Consider the following 18,327-nt stretch of genomic DNA (forward strand, 5'->3'; position numbering starts at 1 on the left):
GTGTGCTTGGGGTGAAATAATAAAAATGAAAAATAAGATCAGTCCAATAAATAACTAAAGGCCAGAACTTATAAGGTAACATAGAGCCTTAAAATAATTTTGATTTAAACCTGGGTGAGATGAGAAGTGTATGACTCAGAATTTAGTTGAGAAAATCTAAGTCAATGATATACTGAAAAGAAAAAAGAATAAGATATAGATAATTGGACACTTACATATTCAGAAGTTCAGGGAAAAATACATATTTTCCAATTAGAAATACCCAAATTAGAGCTATAATATCTTAGGTCATCTTCAGTATTTGTATCTTATCTATAATGATTCATAAAGCAAGACTACACTTCTCTGGTTTAGTTCCAATGGTTATACATAAAGAACTCCCCATAGGGCTAAAGGTGTGGGTTGAGGGATAGGTGGCAAGGGAGTACAAGGGAGTGTTGTGAGAGTTTGAACCACTTGACTATTCAACTTGATTGAGTCTTAGGACCTGCTGCAGCTCAATTTCAGACATACAATTTCCAACCAATTATCAAGGTCAGTAGCACAAAACAATCTTATGATTCAGTGGATCAGGTAACCCCTAGTTCATGAAATATACTCAAGGTATATTGTTCACTTGGCTCCCCATAATCAGGTGTCAAGTCCAAGCAGGATGCAGCAACAAGGTAATTTTCTTCCAATCCTAAGAATTGCAGTATTCTTTTTCTATTGACCTTACCAGAATTATCATGCTATATCTGTAACTGCCAGAAACTGTTTAGGCATAATTACATCTGTAAAATTAAAGGCACAATTGGCGCAATAACCTGTACCATTGGCTCTGATCCCCACTCACAAGAAATAACTTAAGAATTTTCTCAATATATAGTTTAAAGTGACACAGAGATAGATATGATAAAAGTTACCTCCATAAATGAAAGAGGTTCAGCAGTTATTGAACTTCTTTTTGAGGTGACGAATCTCTACATCTTCCTAGAATTTTACTTTATCTTCTGGCTAATGTATTTTCTTAAGGAGTTACATAGGCATTTGCTGCCTCTTGGTTATCATCATGAAATCACCAACTCAGGATTTTATGGTTTGAATATGAGGTGCCCCCCTAAAGCTCAATGTGAGACAATGCAAGAAAGTTCAGAGGAGAAATGATTGGGTTGTAAAAGTCTTAACACAATCAGTGATTTAATCCCCTAATAAGGATTAATTGAGTGGTAGGGTATGACTGGAGGAGGTGGGAATTGGGGCATGGCTTTGGGTATATATTTGTGTCTGGTGGGTAGACTCTCTCTGCTTCCTTATTATGACATGAGCTGCTTCCCTCCACTGCCTTACCTTCAGCTCTGAGAAATGAAGCCTGCCTTCTATGGATTGAGGCCTCAAAATTGTGAGCCCTCAAATAAACTTTTCCTTCTCTATCATTGTGCTGGTCAGATCCTTTTAGTCACAGTAGGAAAAAAAGCTGACTAAAACAGAAATTGGTACTGAAAGTGGGGTCATTGCTGTGGCTAACCTGACCATGTGGTTCAGAAACTTTTTTGAATTTTTTGGAATTGGTGGGAGGAATTTTGAGATGTTTAACAATGCAAGCTAGAAATACTTTAGGTTGTTAGAAGTGAAACTTAATGGTCAATTCTGGTGGGACCTCAGAAGACAAGAATGCTAATAGAACTCTGGACAGTGAAGACAGGCTCAAGAGGGAATAGAGGAAAAGGAGGACTCTATTGGAATTTGTAGTAGAGGCCATTAGTGTTATGTTCTGGCTGTGAATTTGTCTGCATTTTGCCCATATCCTGAGACTTTCTGTAACACTGACTTTAAAAATGATGAACTGGGCTGGGGTTGTAGTTCAGTTGTAGAGTGCTTGCCTAGCATGCATGAGGTCCTGGGTTCAATCCTCAGCACCACGTAAAAATAAAATGAAGGTATTGTGTCCGTATACAACTAAAAAAATTTTTTTGTTTAAAAAGTGATGGACTTCTTAATCTGGTGGAGGAAATTTCTAGACAGCAGAGCATTCTGGCTGTGGTATGGATATGGCTTGTGGCTTTTAGCCAAGTTTATTGTGATATTCTGGAGCAGAAAACAGACAAAAAAGATTTGGAAAATGTGAACTTGAAAGACCTGAGTAAAACTAGGGTTAAGGAAGTTGCAGTTGTTACTTTACCACCACTAAAGAAATGCTAAAGTCTGCCCAGAGACAATAAGAAAGATGGTTTGAGAGCATCTTAGGAGCTGGTAAGACCACACCCATGTAAAACTTATAGGAGTAAGGGTGAAAATTCTATTGAGAAGAGACCATTGGGGCACTTGCTCAAGGGGACTTAGGGAGTTTTTTTGACATGCTTAGCCATCCAGACACTCAGAGGCTGCTGCAAGGGCCCCTGAAGCTTCACTACTGCTCCAGATGGTGGCAGACCTTGGCGTCAACTGTGTGGTGCAAGTTCTGCAGGAATGCAGGATGCTGAAGTTAGAGAGATGGTCATGGAGGTTTGTACAAAAATTTCAAAGGAAGGCCTGGAAATGCAGCAGGGTTGGGGTCCCTGTGGGCAACCCCTGAGAAATTGAAGTGTGGAGATGTGAGGAGGAAGCCTAGGCTGCAGTGGAGACCCCAGAGATTAAGAAATACAAGTATTGTGGGTTCTAGGAAAGCTGTAAGAATCAGGCAGAAACAAGCCAATGGAAAGCCCACTTGGGCTGCAACAAATGAAACCAGAGGGACGGAACTACACAGGCTCTTTGAAGAGAACATCAAGATGCCATATGTCCCAGATTCCGAACATGGAGCTATAGGACTTGTTTGCCCAACTGTATTTTGGTCTTGCTTTGGTCCTATCCCTTCTTATTCTATGCCCTTAATCTTGTGAATGGAAATGTTTAATCTGTACCATTATATATTAGATGCTTGAAAATTGCTTTTAATTTTACAAAAGCCCAGAGGAATGGAGCCTGGTGTTTATGGATTGAAACCTTTGAAACTATAAGTCCTTGAATAAACTTTTCCTCCTCTATAATTGTGCTGGTCAGATCCTTTTAGTTACAGCAGCCTAAAAGGTGACTAAAACACAGGAGAAGAAGATTCCATGTACACTATCAAATGATTGAGATAATAGTGAACCTGGTTATGACAGGGGGTTGTTGAACCTCTTAGTCCTAAGCTTAGACATTAAAGTGTTACTAAAGTACTTACTATATATGAATATTGCCCTTGACATTTCCCACTTGATAAAGGAAACATAAATATTTGTGCACTAGGGACCAAAGCCTTGGTTGATTGGCTCCAATAAAGATAAAATATCTGTCACACCAGGTGAAATGGAAGTCAACCTCTGATAAAAATAACAATAATGGACACTAATTTATCAAAACCCTTTTCTGCAGAGGTCAAATGGAGAAATCTAAAGAGGAAGCGATAAAAGACATCTCTGTATTTTTCATGTCTTTGAGAGTGGCAATAATATCTGCAATCTGTCAGCTATGGTATATTGCTTTTGTTTTAGTATATTTTTAGGAAACAAAAGTTCCAAGGGCTTCTGTTTTTCTTTTTAACAGTAATTAACCCCTATCTGTGGTTCAAGGAGCTGATGTAGAGATTCTGCCAGCTGTTTCCTCACTGTGTATTCAGGCACAAGGGAAATAGCACAGTATTTGTTATGGAAACATGGAGACAGATTCAGGAAAACCTCTTCCTGTGCATTCTGATCACCTGTGCTGCTTATCAATTTGTTTTCTCTTTGGTTCAAATTTACCCATCAATATTTACTTAACGATAACCAGTATAGTTTCTTTAGTATGTCTCCTTTACAAGGAACTCAAACCTAACCTTCTTTAGCAGAAAGTCCTAGAGGGATATCACAGGTAGAAATATTTTTCAGATTTAACAATTATAAATCCATTCTCATGTTTATATCCTTCTTGGTCTTTATCCCCCTGACTATAAAAAAAGAAATTCTATAGTACATTTATTCTAGGTTACTGTGGAATCTACATTTCTGTCAGCCAATTGGTTCAATGTTAATTCTTAAAAGGCAGGAACTTGCACAATAAATTCAAACACTTAAGCAGTTTCAGCTTTGCCCAACATTGCCTACTCTCCTCTATGATAGAATTTATTCTCACAAATATTTCTTAAATTCTGCCAACACAAGTCATATAAACCTTGTAGTTCTTTCAATAATTAGTCTTTTACTTCAAAGTAAGGTTTTTGTCCTCTCTATGGGTAATTTACCCATTTCACTCTACTTTTGTGTTTTCGTGAGCTTCTTCAATGCTATAACTAAAAGGACCCAACCAGAACAACTGTAGAGGAGGAGGAGTTGAGTTGGGAGCTCAAGGTTTCAGAGGTCTTAATCCATAGAAGGCTGGCTCCATTCCCTGGAACTTGAGGTAAGGCAGAACATCATGGAAGAAGAATATGGCAGAGGGAAGCAGCTCACATGGTGATCAGGAATCAGAGAGAGACTCCATTGTCCAGATATAAAATATATATATATACCCCAAAGCAACACACCCAATTCCCACCTCCTCCAGCCACACCCTACCATTCAGTTACCACTTAATTAATCCCAATCAGGGGATTAAATTCACTGATTGGGTTAAGACCCTTACAACCCAATCATTGCTCCTCTGAACCTTCTTGCATTGTCTCACTTGTGAGCTTTTGGGGGATACCACATCTGAACCATAACATTTTGCATCTGGATTCAATGAGAAGTGCTGAAGTAGGACTTCGGGAAAGTTGGTGTCTTCACATAAGAAACATACACCTGCCTTGGAAAGCATGAATTCCTTAAGTACGAGGATCTTGTCTCCTCTTATAGGGGAGAGAATGGTGGTTTTGTCTGGAGGGGAAGCTCAGGGGGACAAGGAGATTTAATAGGCAGATTAATTAGAATGACCCCAAGTGCCCACATTCCAATTTTCAAATTTTCTTAGTTATTTAAGTTTGGTATAAATGATCTTCAAAAAGCTAAATGTTATTTATTTTGTAATTATTTATATTGTAGTCATATGCATCTGTATTGGGATTTGGATATATTGACTCCAGAGCTATAAGAACTAATAGATTATTTCAAGATAATCATGAAAGCTCTTTAATATTCCTATCTGATCTTGCCATGAAATTTAAAATCATATTCTGACCATTTATTTCTATAAATTCTTTCACATAATGATTAGTCACTTTATTAATTACTTCTAACATTGTATGTGCAGCTTTCTCAAAGGCATGCCTTTGATAAAAACTTCATTCCAACAATGGTAGATTATAGCTTACGTATTGATATTGCACTATGTATTCATCTGTCCAAACTTATCACTGATGTTAAGACTATTGCTACATGAAATCAAACCAAGTCAGATACAGAATTACACATTTCCATTCATTATGCTGTGTTCTAAAACATTTCAAATACGTGAGTGGCATAGGATTTAGATGGAAAAGAACATATCACTCTGGATTTTTCAAATAAGAATGATTTAATATTGAAAGTGTCATGATTTAAAGCTACTGAGAAAAATAATCAAGAAACTATTTCTAGTTTTGAAGCACTTCTGGAATCACAAGGAAGTAATGAATAAGGTTGTCAGTTGCTTTCAGTACCAAAGTGGGAGGCCATTAGAAATGTGTATGGAAGCTACTGGAAAACCCAATATTTGTTTACTGCATACCAAACACATCTGTTCACATTAGTCACTAGACAAATAGGTTTTCCTTCTTTTTATATACCTCAAAAATTTATTTCAGTACTTCTAATGAACAACATTGAACCTTAAGCTTAAATTTTAAGGGAGTAAAAAAGGGAAGATTTAGGGATATCAGCCTTTGCAGTTCAGGGAAAAGAATAGCAGGGCCCCAGTGTAGTATCTGGCAAAGGAAACATTGTTTTGCACAGATGAATTCTAAGTCCTTTTTTTTTTTTTTCCCCTTTTGGTACATGGAATTTAACCCAGAGGTACTTAACCATTGAACCACATCCCCAGTCTTTTTTGTAAATATTTTATTTAGAGATAGGGTCTTGCTGAGTTGTGTAGGGGCTTGGTAAATTGCTGAGGCTGGCTTTGAACTTGTGATCCTCCTGCATCAGCCTCCCATGTTGCTGGGATCACAGACATGTGCTACCATGCGCGGCAAATTCTAAGTTCTTAATAATCTAATTTCTCAAATGGTCAGGCTCTTTGTTGTACTGAAATTAGAACTCAATGAGGAAAGTAAGTGAAGAAACAGATGTTTGGAATACGAATTTCTTTCATTAATCAAAAAAAGGAACATGATGGGTGCCATCAAGATACCTATGCCAGAATTACTGAGAAGTCGTCATATTCTAAAAAGATTTTAAATTAGAACTAACATTGCTTTCTGGTGTTGAATCTGGAACATGAGGGAACGGGGGGAGTAAAAGAACAGTTTTTTCTGAACGCCAAAGGATTATGTTACCACTTATGTGGCCATTTATGTGAGTAGAGTAGATTAAGGAAGAAGAGTATTTCAGTTTGCAAAACACTGACTTTGAGAGTGTATTTAACATATAAGTAAGCCTATTGAATAATTACTTCCAATATTCCCTTCTAGTCTTGAAGGTGTAATTCAGGAATGATCAACACACAGGTGTATTTGAAACCATGCAACAAACAAGATCACATAAATAATGGAAGTATTGAGGTGAGAGAACAAAGACTGTGGCTCAGGATTTTCAAAAATCTAAACTCAGAAAATGAGGAGAAATCCGGAAATGAAACTACAAAAAGCCACCCTGTGAGGTAGGAATAAAATCTTAAATCCAAGCGAGGGAATAAAAGTGACAGGACAGAAGGACAAACTCTGTTGAATACTGCTGACAGAGCATGTCAGAGACATCAGGTTGAAAATTGATTATTATACCTAGAAATATGAACATGAATATTGAATTTGATAATAAAGTTATGAAATAATGTAGCAAAATGTTATGAAATGAATATGGTAAGATCAGAGATGAAGCTAGAAGGAAGTAAAAGACGTTTTGAATTCTCTGAAATTTCCTTCTATCACACACACACACAAACATGCAAACAGATATCACCATCAACAAACTAGATGGAAAGACATTCTATAAATCACAGAATATGATTTATTATTAAAAATTAATTCAACAGTATAAATGTGTGTGAAAAATAAAAAAGAACAAAAGTGAGAATTTGAATGTTCCTAATAGCTTGAAACCTAGTAATTATCAACTAGTTCCCCAAAAGTTTGGTATCCCAGAAGCATGTAGGTAAAAGAGGATTTTTCAACAAGATAACCCAGACTAGAATAAGTCTCTTTAAAATTCCATTTTTTGATCAATGTTCAAGGCCCAAAGATATATTGGTATTTTCTAGAGTGCAATGGTAGTTAGAGACCTTGGAAATTACCAATGGAAGGCCTTTCTAAGGAAACAAAAATTAAAGAAACTAGGGTGGTATCAAACTTGAAGGTAGAGAAAAGAAAAGTTTGAACACCAATAAGAGAAGCCAGTAGATAAAATAGTTCAAAAGCAGTATGGAAAAGAGGAAAAGCAAGGGTCATTTCATAATGGGAATATGAGAAATAGGAGAAAATATTAAGAAAATTTGGTTTAATATTATATACAAAGTAAAAATAAAGTTTGGTATCCAACCTCTGTGACCTTATAAATATTACTAAAGTGTTTATTGTTTTGGGCTCCTGAAACCTAATGTGAAGGTTTGACCAATTATGTTCTTTGTCTAATATTAAATGATTGTTCATTAAAAATAATATATTGCCAGGTGCAGTGGCAAAAGCCAGTAACACCAGCAGCTCTGGAGGCTGAGGTAAGGAGGACTGAGAGTGTGAGGGTAGCTTCAGCAACTTAGCAAGGCCCTAAGCAACTTAGTGAGATACTATCTCAAAATATCAATCAATAAATAAAAAGGGTTGGGGATGTGACTCAGTGGTTGTGTGCCTCCAGATTCAATTCCCTGTACCAAAATAAATTAATTAATTGATGAAAAAATATGCTAGTGTTTTTCACTATACTACTTTCACTACTGAGTACAAGAATTTTGCTTCTGTGTGAGCCTTTGATGTTAAACTAGAAATGCACTTCTGATTATGTATGATAAAATTCAACTCTCTGTTCCTACATTGACGGTGTTCTTGAGATTCTAATCATAAGGACAGAAAAACATCTCTTTGTGTCACTTGAGGATAATGGATAGTCTCTAATATAAAAATATAACTGTAAACCCTTAACTCAATTCCTTTGTAAAAAAGGCACAATCTTATTTTTTACCATGGAAAGTTTAGAGGGGAGTGCTTCCATTTCCAGCTCTGTAATATATGAACTTGAAAATAAATGAGAAAATTTAAACAGTGTTTCTACCATTGATTACTATCAAGAGAGCATTTTGCAATTCATAAATTCTAACAAAGTCTATTTTGCAACATGTCATCTTTGGTAAATCACCATTTTCTCTGTAAAAAATAGAAGTGTGTTGGAAATATAAAACAGCAAAGCATATTTTAACCTATCTAAATGTAGGAATAAATTGTACTTTTATATTTGAAGTAGATAAAATGAGCATTTATCAGAAACATAACTTGGTTTAGTTGAAGGACATTTAGACATATTTTCTAAATAAGACTGCCATTGATCTGGACAGATCACATGAATATAAGTTGTGACTAAATATAATCATTCACTCTTTGGAATGATTAAATACTTTTGGGTTGTGATTTATTTAGCTTAGAAACTTAGATATTTTACTTTGTAAACAGATGTTGGTGATTTCAGTCTTACTGGAATAATTTACTATCTCCTTTCCTTTGCAAAAGGAACATGAAGGAAAACTGATTTGATTCCTTACTTCAGGAGAGACCTCCTGTGGAAAGTGGTCATAAAAATATAATATGTACTATTTATTATGGTATTATGCACCAACTTGAAGTAAGAGAGAAACCAAACTGCACTTTATATGGTAATGTAATTCTTGGATTGCGAAAGAAAACAGAAACACCTTGCTAATTTCTTCAACATATACCAACTCTTAAAATGAATGTACTTGAAAAGTATTGGTGTTTTAAAAAGTTTAATAATAAAGAAATAATACTTTCATTTGGCAATTTCGTGATAACTATAATGTAAGTCTCACTACCCAAACTGGGTTATGCTTTTTTTGGGCACAGAATTTGGTAAGTCTTATTTATGCCAATGCTAAATATCATGTCTATGTAGTGAATGGCTCAGTTCAGGTGACATCAATGGATCAGAGTGTGATGGTTGATCTCAATTGTCAACTTCTTTGAATTAAGAGGTGCCAAAATTTAAGAGTCTTCTGAATACCTCAGTGAGGCTGTTTCTATGAATGATTGACATATGGTTCAATAAACCAAGGGAGTCACCCATCCTAACTGTGGGTGGCAGAGTCCAACAGGTTGGGGCCCCGAATGGAACAGAAAGGTGGAAGCAGTAGCAGACTTAAGACTAATCTTGAGTTGGGTTCTAGATAATTGCTGCCATCGGCTAAGGACATCAGACTCCAGCTCCTCCACTCCTCCAAAGGGACTCTGACTGGCAACTCTTCAGGGAGTTTTAGGCCTTTGCTCCCAAACTGAAACTACACTTTTGATCTCTCTTGTCCTAAAGGTCCATCTTCTTGAACTGCATAGTGCCTGGTTTCTCCAGCTCTCCAGCCTGCAGATGGCTATTGTGGGACTATCCAACTTTGGGTCATGTAAATCAATCATCTCATAAATTCTCTTTATGTATAATCCTTGTTGTTTTAGTTATCATTGCTACAAATCAAAGCCTAATTTTAGATCTCTAATTTATAATAATAAATATTCCATTTAAATGATTTTTTCCTCAGATGTGCCAGATATTTGTGTAAACCAAGAATAATTTCATCACACTTGCTAACACATCAAGTAATATCATTGACATTGAGATGAAAGATACTCATGTCAGTATTGAATGCAGGTTAAAACAGGAATTCAATACTGACAAAATTTTAATGAAAAAATACTAAGTATTATTTACAATTATCTTTACAATAACTTTCAAAAATAAACGTGCTCAATATGATTTTTCTGGGCTTCTAGGAAACAATAATTTCTATTTTATACAGAAATCTGTTAAATTCAGTTTTTGGAAGGGTATTTGTTGATTTTAGTTCTTTTTCCTATAAAGGTTAATTGGGGTCTAGCTATAAAGGTTAAGGTGAGAGCTAATAAAGAGGCAAGCACACAGGATGGTGAAGAGCAAGAAGTGGTCCTGTGGGAAAGCCAGTCCAGTTTTATTATCTATTCCAGGGTCATATCAAGTTACCTAGGCTACATAGTGCAGTTAGCTTTGCACATGTGCAGATTACAGAACTTGCTTGCTTCTCAGAGTCCATTAGTATCAAAGGTTATTACAATAAGGTAATGTCTCCAGGCCTCAAGGACAGAGGAGTTGCAGAGTGTTCCTAAGCCATTCAAACAGAGAGCCTATTATGTCCTGAGGATTTTTCTGGACTCCAAGGACTTTCGCTCCTCTGTACATTGACTGACCTGAAATCCCTACATTTTCCTCTCAAGCCCATACTGAACCTGCCAATGGTTTAGAAAGAAAGAAAAAACTCTAATTTTGTGTATTTCATTATTTTTTAGGATTATTAGCTTATAGCAACTGTGCTTAGGTATGATGAATTATCTTAAAGTAAACATTGTTTAATATGGAACAGCTGATCTAAAAACTTTTTTTTTAGAAAAATAAAGCTAATATATAACATTATAAATCTTTGCTGTAAAATAATAAATATATTTTGTGAAAGTAAAAATTATAGTTTATCCTTTCTTGACTTTATCAATAAACACTGCGAAAATTTGAAATGTAATTTCCTAGGAGAAATGCCAAAATAAGAAATAAATAAGAAAGAAAGAAGTGCTTTGGCCAAAGTAGCAATGCATGAGACAGTTAATATATGGTGTTCATAGAATATTTTCTAGAATGTATACTGCACTAAATTATTTTGGTAATGGTTTTTATTAATTTAAACACTTAATGCTATTTTCAAGCTTTTAAATTTTTTTTTGTAGATTTCCTCGTTTATTCCCTCACTTCCTTTAATCACTTATCTAAATGACATGTAATTTTAATGACTTAGACATTTCCTTTTATTTATTTATGTATTTATATATTTATTTCTCATGGTGCCTGAAGAGAAGCAAACCTAAAGCTTCATGCATGTGAGGTCCTTGTTTTACCGCTTAGCTACATCCCATTTTCACTTAACTTTTTATGATGGTTTAGGATGAAACAAAAGTAGTTTTTATCATCAACCTGAGAATACATATCCATGAATATAGAAGATAAATGAATAGATGGATGACAGGTAGGCAGATAGATAGGTAGATGATAGGTAAATATACATTGGTAATTATTGACATTTGTCCAAATTAAGAGATTTGAATTATTATGTGCATAAGACAGTTTATATGATTATGTTAAGTGTAGGCATGGCTTCCACTCTACTGCTCCACACAAACGTACACTCCTTCACTTTTTTTTTTATTCTCGAAGTGCAAATAAACCAAAAACAACTATTAAGAACTGGAGTTATTCACCGTGTGTCAAGTGTTGCTTTGAATCTTGGAGTAAAATCTTTCTAATAAGATAAAGGTCTAACTCATAGGGATCTTATCTTCTTAAGGAAGAGAAAGATAAATCAAAAACTGCAGTGTAGTGGCTGGGATGGTGGTACACTCCTGAAATCCCAGTGACTAGGGAGACTGAGGCAGGAGGATATCAAGTCAGAGGCCAGCCTCAGCATCTTAGAGGAACAGGCATCAACTTAGTGAAATCTTGTCTCAAAATAACAAAATTAAAAGTTTGAGAATGTGGTTCAGTAACAAAACACCGTTGGGTTCAATCCCCAATACCAAATTCAAAAAAAATAAAGCATAAGAAAATAAATTATAGTGTAAGGCTGATAAAACCACTCATTTATCTTCATGCCATCTTTGAGTTTCCAATAGTAGGTACAGGCCTCAGTATCATATGTCAAACATTTAGCTAAATGCTTTACATATTTAAATTCAATGAATTTGCAAAAATGCCAATGAGTTCTACATTATCATTTTTTCACCTTCTTTTAAATTAAGAGATGTGAGGCATAGGAAACCAAATATCTTCTTTAAGGATATTCAGTGAGGACGTCAGCGTCTGAGCTCCACGGCGGCGCGACGGCAGGGTACCAGCTATAGCCAGCGGCAAGCATTAAATGAAACCAAGAGACTTAACAATGGCAACTCAACAACAGAAGACTCTCCTCTTGCCAAGAAAACTAGAACATGTCAGAAAAAAAATCCTGAAACTGGAGGAAAGGCTGATAAGGACAGGACAGAAGACAGGCAAGAATCTGTGAAAGCCTTATTGTTAAAGGGGAAAGCCCCTGTGGACCCAGAGTGTACAGCCAAGGTGGGAAAGGCTCATGTATATTGTGAAGGAAATGATGTCTATGATGTCATGCTAAATCAAACCAATCTCCAATTCAACAACAACAAGTACTATCTTATTCAGTTGTTAGAAGACGATGCCCAGAGAAACTTCAGTGTTTGGATGAGATGGGGCCGAGTTGGGAAAATTGGGCAGCACAATTTGGTGGCTTGTTCAGGTGACCTCCACAAGGCCAAGGAAATCTTTCAGAAGAAATTTCTTGACAAAACCAAAAATAATTGGGAAGATCGTGAGAAGTTTGAGAAGGTGCCTGGAAAATATGATATGCTACAGATGGACTATTCCACCAATACTCAGGATGAAGATAAAACAAAACAAGAGAAATCTCTTAAAGCCCCCTTGAAGCCAGAGTCACAGCTAGATCTTCGGGTGCAGGAACTGGTAAAGTTGATCTGTAATGTCCAGACCATGGAAGAGACGATGATTGAAATGAAGTATGACACAAAGAAAGCCCCACTTGGGAAGCTGACAGTAGCACAAATCAAGGCAGGTTACCAGTCTCTTAAAAAGATTGAGGATTGTATTCGGGCTGGCCAGTGTGGACGAGCTCTCTTGGAAGCATGCAATGAATTCTATACCAGGATCCCACATGACTTTGGACTCCGTACCCCTCCTTTAATCCGGACAGAGAAAGAACTGTCAGACAAAGTACAGCTGCTAGAGGCTCTGAGAGACATTGAAATTGCCATTAAACTGGTGAAGACAGAACTGCAAAGTCCAGAACACCCATTGGACCAACACTACAGAAACCTACATTGTGCCTTGCACCCTCTAGACCATGAAAGTTATGAGTTCAAAGTGATTTCCTAGTACCTCCATTCTACCCATGCTCCCACACACAATGACTATACCATGACCTTGCTGGATGTTTTTGAAGTAGAGAAGGAAGGTGAAAGAGAAGCCCTCAGAGAGGACCTTCATAACAGGATGCTGCTATGGCATGGTTCCAGGCTGAGTAACTGGGTGGGAATTCTGAGCCATGGGCTTCGAATTGCCCCACCTGAGGCTCCCATTACAGGTTACATGTTTGGAAAAGGAATCTACTTTGCTGACATGTCTTCCAAGAGTGCCAATTACTGCTTTGCCTCTCACCTAAAGAACACAGGACTGCTACTTTTATCAGAGGTAGCTCTAGGTCAGTGTAATGAGCTACTAGAAGCCAATCCTAAGGCAGAGGAATTACTTCAGGACAAACACAGCACCAAGGGGCTGGGCAAGATGGCTCCCAGTCCTGCACACTTTGTCACCCTGAATGGGACTACAGTGCCCTTAGGGCCAGCAAGTGATACAGGAATCTTGAATCCAGAGGGTTATACCCTCAACTACAATGAGTTTATTGTCTATAACCCCAACCAGGTCCGTATGCGATACCTTTTAAAGGTTCAGTTTAATTTCCTGCAGCTATGGTGAATGTTGATATTACATAAACCAGAGAAGATATAATCTTTAGGCAGGAAAATGAGTGGTTTTGTACTTTTGAACTTTTTGATACTTTATGTAATAAAATAAAAAGAGTATAAACCTAAAAAAAAAAAAAAAAAGGATATTCAGTGAGTAAATGCAGAAGCCAAAATTCAAACTGAGCTTATATTAGCCCCAATTTCATGTTATTACCTATTTGATAAAACTACCTATTTTTGGTGGAAAATAAGTCATATTGCCCCTTTGAAGACAATTTCGGAGTTTATACCTATTCTACATATCTTTGATTTCTGATTTTTATAGTTGTAATTCTGAATAAAATCTTGCTGACAGAGAGGATCTAGTTATAATGGGCACTCAGCTGAAAGCTCAAGGCAGTGGTGAAGTGGTAATTACATAGGTTACTTCTGCTTCTTAGGAAGCGTTGCCACTTTGGGGCTTTAACTAGAATCTGGAATCCCACAGAATGACCAGGGGAAGGGCCACTACTTGAGCATGAAATGATGAAGAATCAGCTGTAAATATGTAGGACTCAGATCTTAAAATAATAATATAGGAATCATTTTTATGTACCTATTAACCATTTGTATATCTGCTTTGGAGAAGTATTTACTGAAGTCCTTTGCCAGTCTTAAAACTCATTTTGGTTTTTTATTGGTATTGAGTTGTAGGTGTTTTGTATATATTTGGTTTAGTAACCCCTTATCAAACATGGCTTACAAATACTTTCTATTATTCTGTATGTTGCCTTTTCACTACTTTTGTTCTTTTCTTTGCTGTGTGGAAGCTTTTCAGTTTGATGTAATGCCTAACTCATCTCTTGCCTGCATCCTTGGTTTATATTCAAAAATATATTGCCAAGACCAACATCACAAAGTTTCTCTCCTTTGTTCTTCTGGGATTTGTATGGTTTTAGTTTGAATGAGTAAATTATTCATCCATTTTTTTTAGTTGATTTTTGTGCATGGTACATGATAGGATTGAATTTTGCAGATCGGTTTCCAGTTTCCCAAAGAACATTTGTGGAAGAGGCTACCCTTGCCCCCTCCTGTCTTCAGTAACTGCAAGCTTAGGCAGACTGCTTTTCCCTCTACCTCATAGTGACTGCATATATAAAAGACCAATGACGTTATGAGACTCAAAATCCAGATGCTATCAACTACACCAGATTCTAACATAATGCCTCTTACCAGGTAACTTAGAGACTAAACCAGCAAGTTGCCAGTGCTCCCTTTTCACTTGTTCTTAGTCATTTTCAAATCTTTCTGTTGGAGTGGATGCTTGTCCTTGCCCCACAGTGAGAACAGGATTTCTCCCTAAGTAGGTCTTAATTTTTCTCACTGATATTGTCTCCCAAGCCATTGTCCTCAGTGTGTTCTCCATCTGCTCTCAGAATGTCTTTCTTTTTCTTTTTTTTTTTTTTTTTCCCCCAGCGGTGCTGGGGATTGAACTCAGGGCCTTGTGCTTGCAAGGCAAGCATTCTACCAACTGAGCTACATCCCCAGTCCACGTCTTTCCTTTCATTCTGTCTCTGATGGCTGCCCATAAAAAAAATATATTGAAAAATGTGTTCTTTTTGGTAGCAGCCTACTTTCGGTCTCTAAATGTTCAAATCCCTAAGGATATTTTATGCTCCATCACTTCCCATTGCTTACTAGGTCATATACAGTTCTAAGAACTTAAAGTTTTGTATGTATTTGATTTCAGTTCATTAGTCAAAAGCTAGATCTACCATTTTAATATAAATAACACTGTCTTAAGATGTGAAGAAATCAAACTGCCAGGGGAAAATTTTCTGTACTTAGATTTTTTTAACTAAAGAAGTCTTCTATACATAAATTATAGCCCTCTACATGGAAACCTTATGATTCTGATAATACTTTGAATTCAATGTAAGATCGCCTACTGTTACTGAATTGAAGGTATTTTACTCATTGAAGAATCTACCTACAAGAAATAGTTTAATTTTTGTATTTCCTAGTTTTACCTTCAAACTAGTCAGTTTTATTCTGAAAATATCTTCCTTGTGGCACTTTATAATATGCAGATAAAAGACCAAATATCCTAATAGTCTACCTATACACTTTTTGATATTTATGTTAGATATATTTTCAATTTTAAAAATATTACATTTTTAATTTTACCAAATATTTCATAACTAGATATTAAAGGTCAACATTTTTGGGTAGCCTTCAGCATTTCTGGCAATGCCTTATCATTGGTTGTTCTGTTAATAGCTACTTTCTGTCTTCCATTTTAAAATCTTTGCCCACGGTGTGCATGAAATGACACCCGAACTCTGTGGCAATCATTTATTTCCCATAGTTAATGTTCAGAGATTAGAGTCAGTTGGGCAGCTCCAGAATCACAGGTGGTTTCATGAATGTGCTTTTGGTCAGCTTGTAGAAAATTGTTCTTAGAAGCAACTTGGGCGGCTAACGTAGATCTCTGTATGTCTCTGTGGGTCTTTGTGTGTTTGCTTTGTGTGTTTCTGTTAGTCTTTTTGTGATTGCTTTATTTGTCTCATTCTCCTGTGAGATGAGCAGAATAACCCAAGCATGTTCCCCTAATAGCGTAGCATGATTAAGTAGAAGAAATCTAGTGAAAATGAATCAAGTGCAGGAAGCCAAAGTCAAAATATAATGGATTCCATTAGTTGGAAGAACTTCAAAGTTGCCCATGAGGCCAAGGGTGTGGATACAAGGAAGACTGAAACGAGACACAAACACAGTGTGTTGAGTACAGATCCACGTAACTCTCTTGAATTTTACTCTGAAAGGTTGCTCACATACATACTTTTCTTTGAGTTTTATTTATATTTTATTGTATTTTAATATTATAACCAGAAATTTCTGGATGCAACACAAATCCTTTCTTCCCCAAAACATTTTCCTGACTTCCCAACTAAAAATTATATTTTGTTTTAATAATCCTATGACAGTGTTTTGATCACTAACATGAATGCTTTCAAGGCTTTGTTGTATACCAGTGTGGATTTATTTATTCAAATCTAGTTCTCACTTTAAATTGTAATAAGACAAATAAACATCATATTCATTATTGTATTAGCTCGAGTGCAGCATATAATATTTTTCATTGCAATTGTCTACAAATGGCTTAGTTTTTAAATGACACAAGTTAATAAATTAATAATATTCTATTCTTAAACTATCAATGTACTCGATTCAAGTCTTCAGAGTTATTTTTCTTGCATAGACATTGAAACAAAAACACATGTACATATTCATATAACTGAAAACTAGGTTGTGTTTACATAAAAATCATGTGTTTTGAAATACTTTTATTTAATAATGAAAATAAGTATAAGCTGGAAAACTCAAATTATTATAAACTTCTACTAATCTTAGTATGATAAAAAGTTTACATGACTTTGAAACTTCACCTCTAAAGTGCATTACATGACTAGGAAAAAGATTTCTACAATCCATTACACAATTCATTGCCTTATAGCTAACATGACATTTATAAACCAATTCAAATGAAGTATTACTATTATAAGAATTTCATTTTGGTATCTAACCATGTAAAAATCATTTTAATCATATAGTCTACTTTTCACATATCTAAAAACTACATTAAATTTAATCTATTAACAATTTTATACATCAAATATTTGACTCATGTACTAAAGTGTGCAAATAATTGTTAGTAAATATATGCTGAATGATTAAAAATATGGAGTTTTAGATAATAAAAAGTTCAATGCAGAACATAAGCATAAGTATCTTTTGGCAACAACTAATGAATGCATGCCACTGTTCAATATAGAAGTGTTAGTAATTTGTCTGGCAGCCATACTCTTCCTTTAGATTGAATGCTATTAAATGTGATGTTTTTGCAGTTGAAAGGATTTGCTTTTTTATTACCAAGCCCATATTATGTGTCATTATGTTATATTCTGATACATGACTCTCTCATCTTAGATTAAGTTTCAGCAGCAATTTAAAATAACTAATAAACTCTGCAGCAAATTACCATAGAAGAAAAAAGGGGAAAGTTGGTGCCATTTGATACTGAATTTAATTTAAAGAATCCATTTATTCAGCAAAAAATATTTACAGAGTACTGCATTTCTTTATGTCAAAAGCAATTTTTATCATGTTGGGTTAGTAGCCATTAAGCTACTCTTAAAATATTCATCTTCCTAACATAGTCTTTATGCAGATTATATTACAAAATCATATTAAATTGCTTGGTTAAAAGTAATTTTGCGTTCTATGTACATTCATGAGCTACTCAGACTTGACCCAATCAATCATAAATATTTTTCGAATTATTGTTGCATATGAAATTATGTGCCTCTATGAAGTTTATATATAATATATGGTCTCTGATATAAAATTGCTTATGTTATACATGCATAAACTCAATTTTACCAGCTATTGAGGGAAGATTAAAAACTATCTTAGAAAAC

The 18,327-nt window shown here is 35.5% G+C and overlaps 1 protein-coding gene across 1 annotated transcript in view; it reads left to right on the forward strand.

The window, feature by feature from the left end:
- LOC306663471 (poly [ADP-ribose] polymerase 2-like) overlaps positions 1-13,992 on the forward strand; it is a gene marked incomplete at its 5' end in the record, with an annotated part of 31,240 nt that extends 17,248 nt beyond the window's left edge. The window contains one exon of the mRNA XM_079143799.1: positions 12,174-13,992. Coding sequence (XP_078999925.1) covers positions 12,174-13,280 — 1,107 coding nt within the window. The 3' untranslated portion in view covers positions 13,281-13,992. The remainder of the gene's footprint in view (positions 1-12,173) is intronic.
- Between the last annotated feature and the right edge of the window lie 4,335 nt (positions 13,993-18,327).

The sequence above is a fragment of the Sciurus vulgaris genome, assembly GCF_902686455.1.
Source record: "Sciurus vulgaris genome assembly, chromosome: 6".
NCBI lineage: Eukaryota > Metazoa > Chordata > Mammalia > Rodentia > Sciuridae > Sciurus > Sciurus vulgaris.